Below are 19,308 nucleotides of genomic sequence, written 5' to 3'. Positions count from 1 at the left end.
AAGAAGAAACGCCTAGTATTTTTTCTCTCTCTCTCTCGCTCTCTGGCCCTCTCTCTCGCTCATTCTCTCTCTCTCTGGCTTCCCCCTGTGTATGTGTCAGATAAAACAGCGTGGCACATTGTGAACATGCTTGTTGTTGCAGCAGGCCATTCTGCACGTTGCCTCTTCCCTCCTTCACATATTTTGCTCCTTTGAAAAACAGTCCATTGAAACCAAACGTGGGGCCGACCATGAACGTTATATTAAAGCCAGTGTAAACGAGACTGCACCAAGAGGTGGGGGGGGGGGGGGGGGGTGGAGGGAAGGGTTGAAAGGAAAAAGGAGAGATGCTTGCTTACGTGTTTCTCTCCTTCGATCCTCTTGTCGGCCTGTTGAACAGCCTCTAGGTACTTAAAATGCATCTCCATCAGTCGATCAACCTGGAGAGGGAATGAAACGGAGGCAGACGCAGAGAAAGTCAGATTGAGATGACAAGAAAGATATTCACATTCGTCATCCATCGATTCATTTTTAACCAATTGTTGACGGTTTCGGAGGGGGGAGGGTTTATCAAGAAGGGGGTCAGACAGGAACGTAAAACTATTTTCAAGAAGCCAATTTGTTGTATTATCGTGCAGCCATCGAGTGATTGGGCATCCCCGAAGGGTAAACAAATAACCGAAGATGATAAAGGCGGAAGGTTTTTCTACATCAAAAGTCAGCCGTCCTATTAAAGTGGCCTCAGGCAGCACACCGAATGCGAAGCATTTTTTTGTGCATATGTGTGACAGTTCAATCGCTTCGTCAAGTTCTGTGACACGTGGCAGAGCTCGGTATACAGCGGTGTAGTCAGTGACTAAAGGACCTGAACGTATCCAACCCGCTTCGCAGATGTCTGCCTCTTTCCTCAGATAAAAATAGGATCAGAATGATACGCACTGAGATACAATATATGTCTTTAGACGCCTGCTTCGACAAAGTGAGTGGGTCCTGATAAACACGTACAAGCGGCGACGAGTGCGAATAAACACCGGAAGGTAACGGCATAGTTTGCAACGTTCCGATTTCCTTTGACATCCGTTTGATCCGATAAGTCAAGGCATCGCCTTCTGCGTCTTAAAAAAACATACAGGAAAATATGGAGACAAGCTGCCTGATTGATTACCAAGTTACCGATAGTTAATAAAGCATCGAAAAGCATTAATGGCCAGTACAAGATCTGGAAAAAAATTATGAAATGAAATGTACACTTATATTGATCCCCGTGGGGAACTTCTTGACTTCATTTGGCCCATCCTTAGTTATTAAGGAGCAGGCATGTGCACAGATAGACCCCGAGTGGTGCTCAAGCACCTGCCCTTTTGCCCTGGATGTGAAAACTGCCCGTATTTCTGGAGAAATTTTTTTCTTTATTCATCAGTATTAAAAAATAAAAATGACTTTCTCCGTCATCAATTCCCTACAAATGTATATCTGACAGGGCTTTTTTTTTTTTTTTTACACAACTACCCGTTAGCCAATCAGAACGCTTGTTCTGTCGTTGCCATGTAATAATTCATATTTATTCATAAGCAAAATGTAAGCTAGCTGTCTAATCCTGCCACAGAGAAAACGCAGGTCGAGCCCCACATAATTAGTGTAATGCTGCTTCATGTTTCAACTCTTTTTTTGCCGATTGGTGCCCTTTTTTGGGTTTTGAGCACCTGCCCCCCAAAATGTCTGTGCACGTACCTGTTAAGGAACAATGGGCTGCAATTAAGCACACAGCAAATGTTATATTGTTGCTTGACAAATGACGGAAATAATCAACCGTTCTTTAATCATTCAGTTGACTAATCGTCGCAGCAATTCTACAACATTTTACAAAAACTAAATTTATTATAAAAATAACCCTGGGTTTGTGCAGTGTAATGTAAAGTACATAAAGACTAGGGATGGGCATCGAGAACCGGTTCTGTTTTAGAACCGGTTCCCAGTGAACCGATTGTTTGGGATGTCAGCCAAATTCTTTAACGGTTCTGCTAACGGTCCTCTGTGGCGTTGCGCATGCGCACACTTTTTTAGTTTCTTCTTCAGACTGCAGCAAACATGGCAACTAGGCAGAGGCGTTCTTAAGTTTGGCTCCATTTCACACAACAAAAAGTGCAGTGTGAGGTGAGAGAGTGCTCACCTGTGTAATGAAGTATCGATACTAAAAATATGCTAAATCACATCGTGTTTAACGTACGGTACTTTGTTAGTATCGCTACACCGTGCAGCGTGACAGCAGCAGATGTAGCGGACTAACATTCAAGCTAACCTAACTTCCCAAACGCTGTGGACATCTGAACGCTGATTGGCCGAGACGCGACATGTCCATCAAAGATGTTTTATTGCGAAGAGCACCACTTCACATTTTCTCCACGTCTCACTGCAATGTCAACGTCAGCGAGCCAGGTGAAAAAAATAATAAATCGGAACGCGTCTCTGGTATTGTTCAGGGGGCCGGTCCACATATGGAGGCGTTCATTGTGTAAACCAGCTTTCACTATATAAATAATCTCCATTGCCATCCAATTTAGCTGATGACGTTCAGAGTCAGACCGGTTCAGAGGCTGGTCGTCTGGGTCACAGGCTACAGCTAGCACGTCTTGTCAATTCTCATCCCTAATAAAGACTTAAATTAACTTTACACGTTCATGATCAAATAAGCAACAATCAAAGTTCTAAAGGGTATCATGCATCAGGCTATGAACTCATCCAGACAACGACTGATAGCTTTCCCTGCTAGTCAGCCTCACTGTCAGTATTTGACAAATGAATGAAATTGGGTTGGCAAAAAATAATGCATTATGTCTCCTTATAATATGCTGAAAGGTTAGTGCCATCTGCATATGACACGTATTCATATAACCTATATTCCCTATATTCACATTTTATTCATGTTATTACCCATTAATTCCCATAGAAAGGTTTCCACCTCGAATGTTCACATTTTTAATCCACGACCACTTCAAACCAGCGAAGGAGAGCACAAATAAAGAATTCTTCTGTGTGTTACAAAACAAAACAGCGTGTTCATTTAAGAGCCCCTTCCCAATAGTAAAAACCACATTGTGCTTTCAAAGCCGTTGAAAATAAAAAAGTAGGACCTGTTCGGTCCCAAGTAATTACGACCAAAACATAAATATGTATGACACCCAAAGGCCTCGCAGATATGTTGGCAATCAAAACACAGTAGATAGAAAAAGGGAAAGGTAAAATGGTGATGAAGACGTACCTTCTCGCAGTCGTTCTCTGTGAACTTGTTGAGGAGCCGGCTTCTCTGTTGGGACTTGAGATTTCTCAGCATGGAGGCAATGATGGAGCAGACGTGTTCTACGTAAAAGGAAAGCGAGACGTAAAGACAGAGCTTCGTAGAGTAAACCTCATCACACTTTTATATGAAAGTGAAACGTTAACTGGCAATGGTTGAGAACCCCCTCCCCATCCTACGCGCCAACGCGTCGTGAAAGAGCTCGTAAACCCAAACAGGCACCAAAACGCTGGTATGCCCCTTGGTTAAAAGAAACGGTGAACTAAAAAAAAAAGCTAGATCGTCCACACCCACATCCCCCCACCGAGAAAGAGAGAAAGACGGAGAAAACAAATCAATTAGCAAGTGATGATTTGCAATTTGGGCCCGCGGGCAGTTGAGCATGGATACATACACAGAAAAAAGGAGGAAAAGAAAATGTTAATGACATTAGGAAAATCAATTTTCTTTTTTGAGTCTTTTTTTTTTTTTAGGGCACACTGGAACATACGGAACAGCTTTGGCTGAATTACATTTCTCACATTACAAATCTTTCTCTGGGGGCATTTAGCGAGGGGACGGGGGAGGTCTACAAATATGCTAATTGACTAAAACGGCAGCGAAGACTAGTTAGTCCCTTTGTCAACCTAATTCACACTATGCAAGATGTGTTATCTTATTTAAAGGCCTTCATGCTCACAGGCATGAAGGCCTGTGAGCATGAAGTAGAGGTCCTCTCACACAGTGCGTTTACATGCATTCGAATAACTGGCTTAGTCGGACTGAAATCGAATTATCCGTTTCATGTAAACACCTTTGTTCGACTATGTGCGGTCCGACTACGATCCGATTAACACCCCTGGATATCTCGATCCGATCCGGTTGATAATTCGACTATCGCGGCATGTAACGGTGAATTGGATTAGGAACTGGACTTTGCGTCTTTGCGCATGCTTGAGATCCCGCCGCCCTCCCATGTCGTGACCCGGAAGTCGAAAGAGACGATAAGTTGTCACTGCTGGGAGCCTGGCCGGCAGAAAACAAACAAACAACCAGTACCGCTGCTAACCATGTTGGTGCCCTAAGCATAACTCCTTCATGATGCCCCCCTGAGATAGGAAAGTGACCCACGGCGATCGTTTGGGGGGGGGGGGGGGGGGGGGGTGCTAGTGAGAGTGTGCTGATCTGTGTGCGCGGATGTGACGGCGCATCACGGCAGAGCGATGCGACCCGAGAAGTGTTAACGGGGGTGCTGAGCGATTAAATATATCTCTTGTTCTGCCTGTTTTGTGATATACATGCCTAAAAGGTGCCTAATATTTCTAGACTGAAATAATATCGGCATTATAATTATTATAACTATGAGGATTTTTTTAGTTGCCTATTTTGTGGAGCCCCCTCAGGACGTGGTGCCCTACGCACAGCACGTAGTCTTGGCGTTATGGGAGCGGCGGCGCTGCAAACAACGCTATGGAGAACACAAGAGCCACCACACATTTCTGGACCGAAGAGCAGACAGAATTTATGCTTAATGTATTGAAGGAGTTGAACATACTAAAGTTCATGGTTCTTTCTCGAAATGTTGATGTTGTTGGTAGTGGTGAAGAGGTCAAGCGGAAATGGCTGTATCACCACGAGTTGTAATGAAAACAGCGCCACCTATCGTATCGGATATGACATGCTTTCGGCCAATGATTCGAATTACTCACTGCCATGTATATTGGGATAATAGCAGATGACCCAAAAGATAGCATAGTCCGACTAAAGCAAGATTCGAATTATACCATCATGTAAACGCACTGACCGTAGAGGACGATCGCAGGGTAATATTTCTCTATTATATTGAATGAACAATACACTGTGCACACAGGGGGGGCGGGGGGGATGACACTGTAAAAATGTCTGGATACACAGACTGGGGGGGAAAAAAATTAATTGGACTTCATCAACAAGAGGTCAATATCCTCTCTCATTGAGGCTTTGCAGTTGCTAAGCAACAAGGGTCCCGGAATCAATCCCATTTCTGCTTCTTTTCAATAAAAATAAACGGGGTCGCCGTTTGCCGTCAGCTCTCTGTGTGCAATCCCCAGCGACCCCGCAGTGGCCTTCTCACAAGAGGTAGAGAAAACTCAAGGCTGCGACACCTGCCGACGGCAAAACCGTACAGAATATACACACAACCATCGACGTCGTCAAGACGACTGGCAGCACATAAAGGCAGCGCAACGCACGGAAAGGCAATATAAAACAAATTGGACTGTGTTCCTTAAAAAAGAACATATTGTGTATATATATTCCTCCAAAGGCTGAAATAAATAGAATGTCTGCTCTTGGAACTCTTGTGTGACTTTTTCTTAGGGAGTTGATATTTTCGGCAGATATATTCATGTTCTGCCTGGAAAAGAAAGTTTGGTGGTACCACAATCTCTTCGTGCAACTCCATCATCAGTCAAGCTTTTATACACATGGTTCAGGGGTTTAGTTTTCACCTTTTCAAATGAATGCTCAAATTAAGAGATTCAAGGCTGAAACACAAACATTTTGATTTGGATGAAGGCGTTTGGTGTGTTTGCAGAGGGAAATTAAAGCTTAATTAAGGTGTTTTAAATAATTGTATAGTGAATATCATAACATAATAGTAAATGCCACACTCTCCTAATCTTTAAATATATATATATATATATATATTTTACATAAACTGGCTGACAAACAATGTGCTCTGGTTGTACAACAGGTAGCTTCAGTCCAAGGTCTCCTTATGATAAGGAGGCTAACTGCCATTTCCGAAAGGACACTACTTTATCAACTAGATCCGAGTGGTAATTGATGTCGTCACCTCCGCACCCTGCCGGGGAGGCTATTGATCGCCGGCTGCGGAACGTTCTCTGCAAAGAGTTTAAAACTAAACAGATCTGTGAAGGGGAGGAGACAGGATTACATCTGGGTACAAGATGGAGGGCAGGGCTGCGTAAAGGAGCCTTTTAGAAAGGTGTCCAATCAATAGTTCATTTACATGCTTTGCTTCACACTCAGATCTTGAGCTTTAAAACAAGGAGTCTTTTACATCGTCTCTCTGTGATACTAGCAGCATCTACCACAGTTCCTCCACAAGAGCCATGACGCAGCAGTAATAATCAAATACTTCATTAAGAGTAAACATTCAAAACACACAGGCGAGACCAGTTTGTTGCACAGTGCTGCCACTCTGCCTCATTGCATTGCATGGTTGGACTCGACCGATACTCGGTCCTCGGTGTAGATGCGGTTATCAGCTGATCCCCATCAACTCTACGTGAAACTGATGAATGATTTCAACGGCAGCGCCTGCATTTCATCAATTGTACGGAGGCTTTTTTGCGGGGTGCCATTTTTTCTCACAATCTGGTTTAGTGACATAAGTGCGGTTGCTATCGACGGTAGCCTGAACAAGGACTCGTGAGCTCTGCTGAGCCATGACTCTGTTCCTTGAGTCTGTTCTGCCTCTACCTGGCTGTCACTAACATTAGAACTTCTATACGATACGTGCCATAAATATCATGATACCAGCATGCGATACAATATGATACCATAAATACGATACTGGTATATTTATCTATAATAGTAATAAATAAAACATCTGTATGGTTCACTATTTACCAACTTTTTCAACACTTAACAAATGGCAGTAATATCAATATAAGCCTACAGCAAGATATTAATGAAACTACATGGTGCCATCATAGCATTGATTATACACTAAGTGACCTTTTATCTGACCAGATGATACATAGTTCATCAGTCTGAGCAGCTGTAGAGATACATAACTTTACTGACTGTCTGCATTGGAGACAAAGTACTTAAACATTTCACTTGTGGAATCATCTTTTCTTTTCTTTTTTTTTGAAAGTAATTGCTGCAGTGTTGGAAAAGAACAGCTGTAAATGCAAGCTTGTGACTTTGAGGCCACGGCCCAGCTGTGGACACCCGGGCAGAAGAAGGGATCAGAATGCCACAGGGCCATGGAGAAACATGTCAGGTATAATTCACAGTGAGAGCAGTTTATGGTAAATGCAATGGATACGAGGTGTACCGCCTAAAAATGTTATGTTACGATGACAGCCGTATCATCTGCCTTGTAGCATTCCTCTTGATGCAAATACAAAAACAGGAAAAGGCACTGCGGTCTCTTTTTACTTGACTTTACTGCCCCATGTTGCATAATTACAATCAATTATCCTTGAATACTTGAAACCTGGCACTACCTTTTGCTCGAGGGATATTTGCATTCAGATTGCACGGTGCATGTCCAAAGGCCGGCGTTTGCTCATTCTACGCTAATCGTTCGCGGCTTGCCTCGTTTTGCCCTCCGGGGATCCAGAGCACTAAGTTAACATGCAAATAACCCGGAGTGGCGTGGATTTCACGGATTGACTGACAGCTGATGGGAGTGCTGTGCTGTTCGGAATAACAAGAGGGGAACAGATCGGTGGCGCTTTGCCGAGAGACCAGAATAACTGTGCCCTGGGGAGCGCAATCAGCCTTCGAACACCACAGGCTAACCTCTCAGGGGCTTTTCAGAGACTATTCGCTGTCTGAAGACCAGGCAAGTAGCATGTAAAGAAGAGGAAAGTAAAGGACGCATACATAATTGTATATGCTGTACTCGTTATTGCTATTTTCATCATAATGTATTATTTAGCGTCGGTAGACAACATCTTAAATGTAAAGTACAGAGTACATCGGCAGTGCACAATGGGTAGACTAAGATGGTGCCAAAAAGTGAGCTTTTTCTAGGCTTTATATACAGGACTGTCTCAGAAAATTAGAATATTGTGATGAAGTTCTTTATTTTCTGTAATGCAATTAAAAAAACAAAAATGTCATGCATTCTGGATTCATTACACCTTTTATTCTTTATGACACAGCTTTAGAAAACTAAAATATCCTATCTCTAAATATTAGAATATCATGAAAAAGTATACTAGTAGGGTATTAAACAAATCACTTGAATTGTCTAATTAACTCAAACACCTGCAAGGGTTTCCTGAGCCTTGACAAACACTCAGCTGTTATAAATCTTTTTTTTTTACTTGGTCTGAGGAAATATTAAAATTTTATGAGATAGGATTTTAGAGTTTTCTTAAGCTGTAAGCCATAATCAGCAATATTAAAATTTGTAATGAATCCAGAATGCTGATTTTTTTTTTTTTTAATTGCATTACAGAAAATAAAGAACTTTATCACAATATTCTAATTTTCTGAGACAGTCCTGTATACTCCCATTTAGATGATTAAAATGAGCCTAGTTTCTCTTCCTTTAGTTTCCATAGGGATACATTGAAAATTCTGTCTCCTAACCTACAAAGCCTTGATTGGTGATGCTCTATCATCAGAGGTGCACATAACTGGTACTCATGCGCGAAAATAATCAACAATGCGTAATGCCACTTGTGTTACTTCGCGCCTTTGCGTACTTGACCGATCTGATATTGACCGTCTCTAACCAACAGCATGTCATTTCTCTCTCTACGTGTCGCGTTAACACTTCTCGGCTTTCCGTCTCGCGCGGCGCAGCGCTTCGATGCCGGCGTGTGAACAAAAAGTCACTTGTCACTTGCCAGGGACATATTATAGTTCCTGTACAAATAGTTCACGGTTGCATCAAAAAATAAGCGCTTTCTGATAGTTCAGGAAGAAATAGTGGTGGAAGCTACATTGATTGGTTTGAGCTTTGATGGGGGGGGAAAGAGAATGGTTCCTGAATTATTGAAAAGGCTCCTGGAAAAGTTAGTGTGGGAAAAGAGCCACAGGGGGCAGCTCTCCAAATTGAACAGAATTCTCAGAAGGCTGCAAGTCGAACGCTGAACAAATGACTAGATTGTGTAATGCACCAGCCAGCACTGCTAACTAAACGAGGCCCTGCATACTCTGTACCAGTCCAGACTGCATTAAACCGTATGGCCGCTGTTATCCCTTCTCCAAGAGATATTCTGGGACAACAGAAGGAACACTTATTTTGTACACAGAATTGTGTTCCGTATGCAAAACAAAAGTGGATACCAAAATGTTTTAGCTATTTAGGTCCAGCTGAGAGTAAGTTGTGCCTTTCTGTCGTGAGAAATAATGTCCATGTACTTTTTGAAAACCGTGTTTGTTTGGAGTCTTACCCAATACCATTTATCATTCTAAATTGACCATAACGCACCAAAACTTAACCTTTGTTGTTAGTTGTCAGCTCCATTATTGAGCAGGACTGTGCTGCTCACCGGCTGTGAAACGTAGTTCACCTCCGGGCGATTTAAAGAGAGAACTGAGGCTCACGTTGTTGCATCATCAGGGGAACAGTAGCGCTCGAGCGTTGACCACAGGTGTGTAGTACGAGTCGGTACACGTGCTTGTGTTGTTTACGTCCATGTGTCGCGTTAATAAGCTGATAAATGGCACAAGAAACGTGATGTTGTGTCGGTACTTTTGCGTACTAGGTGATACTGATGAAAAGAAATAAAAGGTTCTCCATCTTTGTAGACAGATACCAGAACGGTATTCTGGCAAACTAGTGTCTCACAATTAAATCTGAAAATATTAACTCTTAACTATAAAATCGCCCCCTTGAATTTCCAATTGTTCTCAGATTAGATATCCTCAACGGAATATTTAAGTGTAAAAGCTTTCATATACAACTAAATATACCTCGGTATATTTTAAGAAAGTGCAAATCTGCCGAGATGGCACACGATCAATCCCCACCAGAAGGAAAGGCGTGTGATCTAAGAGGAAAATCTCTCCCTCTGAAATATTCTAATAATTACAAATTCTGATCTCGATCTGAGCCGAAGGCGCGAGCTTGGTGATGGGAGGGCTGACGATCAAATGAGGGCTACATTTGATTTCTCCGCTTCTCGACTGAAGCAAGTTTTATCGACGAATCCAGTGACGGACCAGTTTCTCTCTGAACAGACACTTATCTCGTCTCATACATTCGGCTCTGCAGCTCTCTGAATCTCCATTTGCTAATATCAGAGGAGAGACACTGGTGATAAAGCAATAATGGACTGATCACGACACCTTTTATCTTCGTAATGAAGCTGCCGTCATTTGAGGGCGTACTCCCAACGCCACTGCACAAACACAAAATGTGACAATGTTCCTCTTTCCGCTGGCGTGCCTCGCTCATTGCCTCTTCGAGGGCTTTCATTAGAAAATAAAGGTCACTGCAAGTGCGTTCAAAAACACATCAACGAGGCCTTCGTTCCCATGTCTCTCTCTCGCTCCGCATGAGCACACGGGAAAAAAAAAAAGAAAGAAAGCATGCGTTAGAGCTATGACTATTGCGTCTCGCCGTGTGTAAATAAGCTGTTTACTCGTGGTGCCACTCTGTGCGCTCGCATCATTAGCCTCCTAAATATAACAAGCGGCTGCCACCAATTTCCATCACCAAAAAAAACATGTTTCTCTGGCAATGACAGAGCACACACACACACACACACACACACACACACACACACACACACACACACACACACACACACACACACACACACACACACACACACACACACACACACACACACACACACACACACACACACACACACACACACACACACACACACACACACACACACACACACACACACACACACACACACACACACACACACACACAGTGACAGGAATGTTGACGGACGGAGAAATACAATTTCTTCTTCTCCACCCACTTACAATGTCTCTATTAATTAAGCCAATGTTGCCCCGGTCATTTGGGCGGTGTCGATTTCAGACAGGATTTCCCGGGGATCAATCTGTGTGCCGAGGTTTGCAACAGCGAGCGGGAGACACAGCGCGAAGTAAAGCAGAACGGAGAGGTCTCTGCCTCCTAATTACTTTGGTTTGAAGCGGCCGATGGCTAATTAATCTACAGTGCCATTGTGTTATTGTGGAGAACCACTTCATTCACAGCCTTTTCAATTAGTCGCATTAGGGAGCGAGAGGGCGGGGGGGTTCACTCGACACGCCTTACAGCAGGCCTATTCAACTAGCGGCCCGCGGGCCGGATGCGGCCCGTTTGAGTTTAACTCTGGCCCGCAAGACTGCCTGCAAATCACTATAGCTTGGTAAGAAAAAATAAAACTGACGGACACGCCTCTTTTATACATTGAGACATCTAACCCAGAGCCATCGAGTTTCACTGTTGCCTCAACCAAACCCCCCCCCCCCCCCCCCGTCAACAATCCTTCTCGGCTCGCGTGCGACTCTCACTAGCACCCCCCCCCGTCAACAATCCTTCTCGCACAGGTGAGCATCGGGTGCTGATTTGATCAATATTCTGTGCGGCCCTCACACCCCCCGTGATTTTCTTATTCGGCCCACTTGCTACTGAAGTTGAATAGCCCTGCCTTACAGTATGATGCGTGTGCTGCGTTCACTAGAACGACACTGAACGCAACGTCATGGTCAGCCATAGCGGCACAAACAGTGGATTTGGCAACCCCTCTTTTTCCCTTTTAAAGTCAATATTCATAAATACTGCGGGTTCATTTTTATAATCATCTAGTCTATGATTATGAATCAATCATCGATCACTCCCAACAGTTACGAGAAAGATATGAATGTGTGTGTGCAATTTCCTCTCGACCTGGAGACATTATGCAGAGGGAGTGGTCTGAGATCATTCACTTATTAAAATGAACACCACCATCATACAACAGACACCGTGCTTTAGTTCGGTGGCCAATCCGTCAACAGAAACTGGGCTCTGAGACGTCTTGGCCGTATTTGCTGGTAAAGAAGTGGTCTATGTTTAAGTGGCTTTTCATGTATTCCTATGCCAGTATCGTACCGATTATTACATCATCATATCGTGCTTCTCAAAATACACTTCCGGTTGAGAAATACGCACAAATCTCGCAAAAACTCACTGGAGAAAGGGTTAACTGTTCCCTACTGCTGCTCAAGGGGAGAGGGGGGTCAAAGGTTAATTCACCCGGTCCCTGGGTGAGACGCGACACAATGGAAGACAATTTGTTCTCCTCTGCAGGGCTGGGAAGCCCCGCCGAATGAACCAAACTTAATTAATACAGACGGAGAGCGAAAGAGCGAGAGACAGCGACAGAGAGAGGATCCACATTTTGGCAGGTGGGTAATTAAACAAAGAGCAGGGAGATGGACACGGTTCTACCTCTTTGTCTTTCACTGTCTTCTCTGTTTTTCCCCCTCTCTCGCCCTCAATCACGTGGATACCCTTTACGTTTCTCTCTCTCTCAGTGAGTCTTGTTTGCTCTTTCTCTTCCTCACCGGGAGACAAGAGGCATTCAGAGAGCACAAAGCAAAACTAAATAAATAAATAAATCACGATTGGATTGATAGTGTAAACTGACAGATCGAAGAGGCAGCGAACCGTGATACACGAGCAGATTAGGATCGAGTGTGTCTGCCTGAAACGGGTACGACTGCATGCTGCAGAGCGCAGGGATGGAAGGAAGGGAGGGAGGGCAGAGGAGGAGGAGGAGGAGAGAGGAACCAGCGGTGATTAGTGCAGTCATTCAAATGAGCAGAGAGCAAACTCAAAGGCTTCTTTACAGGACAAACAACAAAATGTGATTCGAAGATTAGAAAAACTCAACACATACACCATCGACACCTCAGGCCTCATCGCATTATAAGTTTCAGTAATATGTAAGAAGGATCCTTTAAATCTGTACATATTTGGAGGAGTACAAAAATAACTAGAACGGGCACTCAGTAGAGCGCATACCTTCGCATTTCACAAGATTGGGCATTTGACTTATGAACATGTTGGCATTAGTTGCATGCCAATTGGATACAAATTGATCGTGCTATGGTAAAAAGATTTTGACCATTTCATGACCTTGACCTTTGACCCGATCGATCCCAAAATCTAATAAAATGGTCCCCGGATAATAACCGATCATCCCACCTAATTTCATGCGATTCGGTTTAATACTTTTTGACTTATGCGAATAACACGCACGCACGCATACAAATACACGGCGATCAAAACATAACCTTCCGCATTTTCAATGCGAAGGTAATTAGATTAATGCTACGGCTTAACTTCACGTGCAAGCAAAGCTGTGTCGATGGGTTTGGGTGGGATGTAGCTCATGGGGAGCGTGGTCGTCTCATAACCATAAGGTACTTGGTTCGATCCCCGCTCTCCCCATAGTTACATGTCGAAGTGTACTTGAGCAAGACACAGAACCCCCCCCCACCCCCCGGTGGTTTGTTTTCTATTCGTTTGCCTTCTTAATCTGCTTGTTGTCACATTTAATTGCTGCGTTTAATTGCTAAAAGTGAAATAATGTCACACCACTACTTTCCTCGCTGGGCCCCGACCATCCAACAGGCCAAAACTGCGTAACATCGATTTGGAGAAATCAGCGCAGCTGTCGCCTTTGTTCTAATTAGGGACTGACCTTCATGCTCCTTCTCTGAAGCAGTGGCTTTCTTCATCTTCTTGGGGGTTTTCATGAAAAGGGGAAAGATGGTCCGCAGGCCCAGGATGTCCACAAACTTATGACAGTTATCTGCTCCCTCTTGTCCAATCATCCCATGGTCCAGGACCTTCATCGCACTGGTTCGAGACATTTTCTTTTCTCTGAGAGAGAGAGAGAGAGAGACTTATCGTTTCAATACCATAGATATGAAAAGCGTGCTTATCTGACCTGAAAGGGGGGTACGATAAGAACGCTGCCATAAAACTTGTCTATTCACGAGAATTACTCTGCCTTGCGCTTGGATGCCTCCGCCAACCAATCGAGTTGCAATCCATATTTGTTGACAACAAGTCATAACTTTTTTCTTTATTTTATCCGTTTAGCCATTTGTGTGGAATTGTCACAGTTATCAGATGAATTCTTGTGTCATTGCCCCCATGTATTTCGTGAGGTCACGGTGACTTTTGACCACTGAATTCTAAAATCTGTTAATTATTGCTTTCCAGTTGGGACGGTATGTGTATCCAAATCTGAAAACTTCATCGTCAGGCGTTTCCTCAGATGATGTAATCCTACAAAACCGTTCTTGCCTACTGTTCACGTCTCGGGTCTGTGAGACCCCCTAGACCAGCGGCCCCCAACCTTTTTTGAGCCATGGACCGGTTTTGTGTCAGACATATTTTCACGGACAGGCGATAAATATGACATTATAAACGACATAATAAAACTATACGACTGGCATAAAGTGCAGAAAAATACAACTCACCATTACAGTGAAATGTATTTTTAAGGCCAAATATTCCCCTGTTCACTCGCCCTCCCCACAAAACAGCGACTTTATCGGCCAACTTGAAAACAGTTGTCATTTCCCCTGAAGTGACAGAGTTCATTGAGCAGGTTGAATATGTTTTAAGACCCATTCTTTGTCACTGAAATGTGCCTCCTGCAGCGATAAACCTGAACTTTAAGCACAGACGGGTGTATCCATTCCTTTTTCAAAAGAAAAGATTCTTTCCGACTTTGATTTTAAAAAAACATGAATTTTTTTATTAACTTTTTCTGTTCGACCCAGTACCAACCAAGCCGCGGACCGGTACCAAGCCGCGGCCAGGGGGTTGGGGACCGCTGCCGAAGACCATTTTTAGCTTCAGGCACGGAACGTTTTGTTAAAGGATACTGGAAAGCAGTTCTCAAACTGTGGGGCGCCTAGGTATAACAGGTGGGGCGCGGGGGGCAGTGCGGAGAACTTCACATATTACAAAAGTATGTGTAAATATTTGCGGTTACGGCATTAACAGGTTACGCTTGCGTGATCGCAACGTCACAGACAGTGTGCAGACCATTGCAGGAAGAGGCGCTGATCAAGTGTGAAAACCGCTAGATGTGCCGTGAACGACACAAGGTTTTGATCGATGCTATCAGCGTGGTCAATTTCATGAAAACAAGGTCCCTGAAAGCACCATTGTGTTCACTGTGAGGAGACGGGAGCCTTCAACTGTTTCACAGTGAAGCTCGGTGGCTCTCACGAAAAAACGTGTTGTCGCGATGATACATTAAACATCCGTCATATGATGACATGTCATACAGGACAGGACAATACAAATGAAATTGTACACACATTATTCTGTAAAGTGGAGGTGGACTCAGTTTATCATTTATTTTATCTTTGTCATTACAAATGTATATTCTTAATGCTCGTCGGGCAGCTTTCAGATTCCGCGCAAAATCGGACAGAATCCTTTTTCACCAGGAACTTCTTGAGCTCAAACTCCAGCTCTGGCAAAATCAGAGTATGCCTTCAGCTAAACTAATACTTATTTCTAATTATCATCATCATAACCATCATAATCATGCAACGGAACCTCAAAAGCTAAGCAACTTTAAATAAGATTCAAACACCTGTTTTACGGGAGATAAACTATTTAGTTCGATGATCTGTCAAAACAATTACATTGTGATGACATACATCTGGTTTACCATTATCAAAGCATTGGCACGATGAGGGACCAACCGTTTCATGCTCCGTCTACATCCTCCCCACCCCCCACTCCACGCCTCCTCGCGGGAAATGTAGCTGTCTGTCACCGTGTCACTTCCTCCATTCCCGCCAATGACAGATGACAGTGTTTATCTCAGAGGAGGGACACATATTTCAGGCAGTTGAGTGTGGTTCTCCAGACAGACACATTATATATGATGGACGGCTGAAGGGGCCGGAGGCCGAGTGCGTGTTTGGAGGATACACAGGGTACTTTCCGTAAGGTAACTAGGCAATTCAGTTGGGAGACAGGTGACTTGGTGCCGCAAAACTATGCCGTCGTCGATGTCTAGTGGGCACGACAGCAGCAGTGGGTCTTTCATTAGACTCAAATTCTTTGTGACTGAACCACTCCCCATGAAAAGGTAGGGGAGCAAGCATTGGGGATCCTTTCTAAATAACTACCGGCGCCAGGGTCACGATGAAAGGTAGCTACGGTTTCTTAGACATTTGTAAAAATCACAGTTTTAGGCGTGAAGTCTGACAAACATTTAACTCTGCTGGGAATTCATCAAGACGCCAGGTTTGAAATGTGTATGGAGCACAAAGCTGACGAAGCTTTGGAGGAAGAGAAATTGAGTTTTTGATGGAAAACCAATAAATGTGTCTCAGTGAGTGGAGATGATTTTGTGTGTGTGTGTGTGTGTGTGTGCGTGTGTGTGTATTATGTTGCTCTTTTGTATTTGTTTTAATAAATTTTTCAGCCACATTGTATTTGGTTAGAAAGCAAGAGCTGAAAACTATATTGAAACTGATCAGTTAAAAGGGAAACTCGAGCGACTTAGTACTGCGCGCCAATTAAGTCCCCAAGGTAAAAGGGAAAGGTCAAAAAGAAGAAAAAAGAGCGGTACGAATAAATCCCTAAAATTCTGGATCCTGTATTTCACACAATGCAACTAAATAGCATTTTTCTTTACACCATCTTTCTCTCGCCGACAAATGTTCACGCCAGACCTCAAGGTCGTAATGCACCCAGAACTCTACGATAGCACCACAGTACAGAGACTCTGTGTATACCATAGAATGTCTATGGTACAAACAACAACAGTGCTACTGTATTCACGCATGGAGAACTTGTTTTGTAGAGTGTTGACGGAGCAGCTACAATGTTAGAAAGCTGAGCACGGATCAAGCCGAACAGAAAACAGGCATTTGAAAAGATGTTTGCTTGTCGTTTCGAGGACAGATCTGGAAAAGCAGGAAGGCAGACTTTTTACAAATCGGCATTATCGTGTCGTTATTTCGGGGTGTCGCTGGTTACAGTGAGCAGCTCGCCGAAATTCACAGATTGCCGATGCATGTCATGAACATGTTGCATAATACAATGGTGCAACTGGGACTGATCCGACACATAGAAAGCAGCAATAGCGGTCATGGACCTGGCTGGGTCTGATGCCATGGCCCTGCTGATGCCCCGCCCACTCCTCCTCTCTACCTCCATCTGCCTGATGGATCATGGAGGTCTGGATCGTGGTCCATGACTACTACCAACTATTCATACACTCTGTCATACTCATTGAATGTGTTGTAAATCTGTAATGATTCCTTCTGTACACATGACATCTATTGCTTCTGTCCATCCTGGAGAGGGATCCTCCTCTGTTCCTCTCCTGAAGGTTCCTTAACTTTTTTCCCCGTGAAAGTTTTTTTTCTATTTCTTGGAGTTTTTCCTGATCCGATGTGAGGTCCTGGGAGAGGGATGTCGTATGAGTACAGATTGGAAAGCCCTCTGAGGCAAATTTGAAATTTGTGATATTGGGCTATACAAAATAAACTGAATTTAAAAATGTAAAATATATGCGTTGCTACATGGAGGTAAAGACCCCATCCTGGTGCAAGCGATGCCGATTAACTCAAATGACCCTGCGGTCGCAAGGCAACACATGGTAGTTTGCTTCACTTCTGGTGTAAACAAGCCGTACCACACGGGTAGAAATCCTCCTGTGCTTACCTATGTTCATCTCATTTCAAACAGTTTACGTTCTGTGCTCTGCAAGTATCGGGCGACATGATAGGAATTAGTGATGCTCATAATTAACCGTTTATTCACTGTTAACAGACGATAAGACTGTTGACCGATTAATGTTAATCAGTGAAAATAAACATTGACAGTCAGCCGGGCGAATGCAGAGCAGGCAACCTCGCAGTTGAACCGTTTGCTGCTGTGAAGTCTTGATGGGGAAAGGTGCTGCGCATTGCATTTCACACTTCCAGCACAGCAACCCAACAGCATGCAGGGCGCTACTCCCGCCGGTTAACGACAAATGATCGATTAACAATAGTCGGCGATTATTCAGAAAAAAATATATATATTCTAAATTAGCATCCCCCTACAAGGGATCACAAATTAAACTCATCTTGAATTCTTACAAATTCACAATTTGTCTCTTCTTCTTTCTGTTTCCCCGGTGGATGATTTACCAGAAAAAATAATTTGAATAATTTTTTTGTTGTTGCATGTAATAATGAGATATTGAGCCGCCTTAAAGCTTTGTGTGCAATGTAATTATCGGCGCAGGGGTGCGGCGGATATGGAGGGTCATAAAAGCGTGGCCAGGGCCCTGCTGATGCCCCGCCCACTCCTCCTGATGGATCCATCTCCTTGATGGATCACGGAGGTCTGGATCGTGGTCCATGCCTACTACCAATTATTCATACACTCTGTCATACTCATTGAATGTGTTGTAACTCTGTAATGATTCCTTCTGTACACATGACATCTATTGCTTCTGTCCATCCTGGAGAGGGATCCTCCTCTGTTGCTCTCCTGAAGGTTTCTTCTCTTTTTTCCCTGTGAAAGGTTTTTTTCTATTTCTTGGGAGTTTTTCCTGATCCGATGTGAGGTCCTGGGACAGGGATGTCTATGTGTACAGATTGTAAAGCCCTCTGAGGCTAATTTGTAATTTGTGATATTGGGCTATACAAAATAAATTGAATTGAATTAATGTGTCCTGATGACTCTTTAAAGTCACGCCTCTGCTTTGCCACGCTCCACCAACTGTTGATGGAATGATTGCACCGGTGATCTCGCCAGGCGATACAGCAGAGACACTTTGTTCTGAGCTGCCTTTTTATTATTATTTATTTTTTGCTTTTTGAGAATAGCACCTAAGCACTCAATTCACGTGTGTTGTAAACTCTGCATTCTAGCAGCGCTTCAGTGTGTTGTAAGAGGTGAAACTATACTGGGAAGATAGTTCATAGGATGTGCAAGACTCTGCAAAACAACTCTATTAACTGCGATATTGCAACAAATGTTTTTCTCATTTTTCCAACTTAGCTTTGCCAAAAAGTTGGCTTTTTAAATACGAACAAAACAGTCTGCAATTAACTCAAGATATATTGACCTTCCTAATGAGCCATGAAAGAGTATTTTAGTATATAAAGGCACAATGCACACAAGTAAATGCAAGCCTCACCTGAGCATGAGATTCATCAGCTGAAGCCCTTCCCCTCTGAGGAAGCGGTCCCGATTGGCTGGCAGCATGAGGCAGGAACACAGAGCGTCGAAGAGGTTCTCCATCATCTCCTGCTCCTCGGCCGTGGACGGGTTGTGGCGCTTGAACACCTGACGGGGAGCG

General features: G+C 43.6%; 1 protein-coding gene across 1 annotated transcript in view; it reads right to left on the bottom strand.

The window, feature by feature from the left end:
• ctnnbl1 (catenin, beta like 1) overlaps window positions 1-19,308 on the bottom strand; it is a 47,527-nt gene that overhangs the window by 14,210 nt on the left and 14,009 nt on the right. Inside the window, exons 10-13 of the mRNA XM_056423941.1 lie at window positions 19,147-19,295; window positions 13,669-13,850; window positions 3,239-3,336; window positions 339-419 (exon numbers count right to left, since the gene is read on the bottom strand). Coding sequence (XP_056279916.1) covers window positions 339-419; window positions 3,239-3,336; window positions 13,669-13,850; window positions 19,147-19,295 — 510 coding nt within the window. The remainder of the gene's footprint in view (window positions 1-338; window positions 420-3,238; window positions 3,337-13,668; window positions 13,851-19,146; window positions 19,296-19,308) is intronic.

The sequence above is a fragment of the Pseudoliparis swirei genome, chromosome 9 (assembly GCF_029220125.1).
Source record: "Pseudoliparis swirei isolate HS2019 ecotype Mariana Trench chromosome 9, NWPU_hadal_v1, whole genome shotgun sequence".
Lineage (NCBI taxonomy): Eukaryota > Metazoa > Chordata > Actinopteri > Perciformes > Liparidae > Pseudoliparis > Pseudoliparis swirei.
The sequence above is the reverse complement of the archived record's forward strand: the minus strand, read 5'-3'. Positions and strand labels throughout refer to the sequence as shown.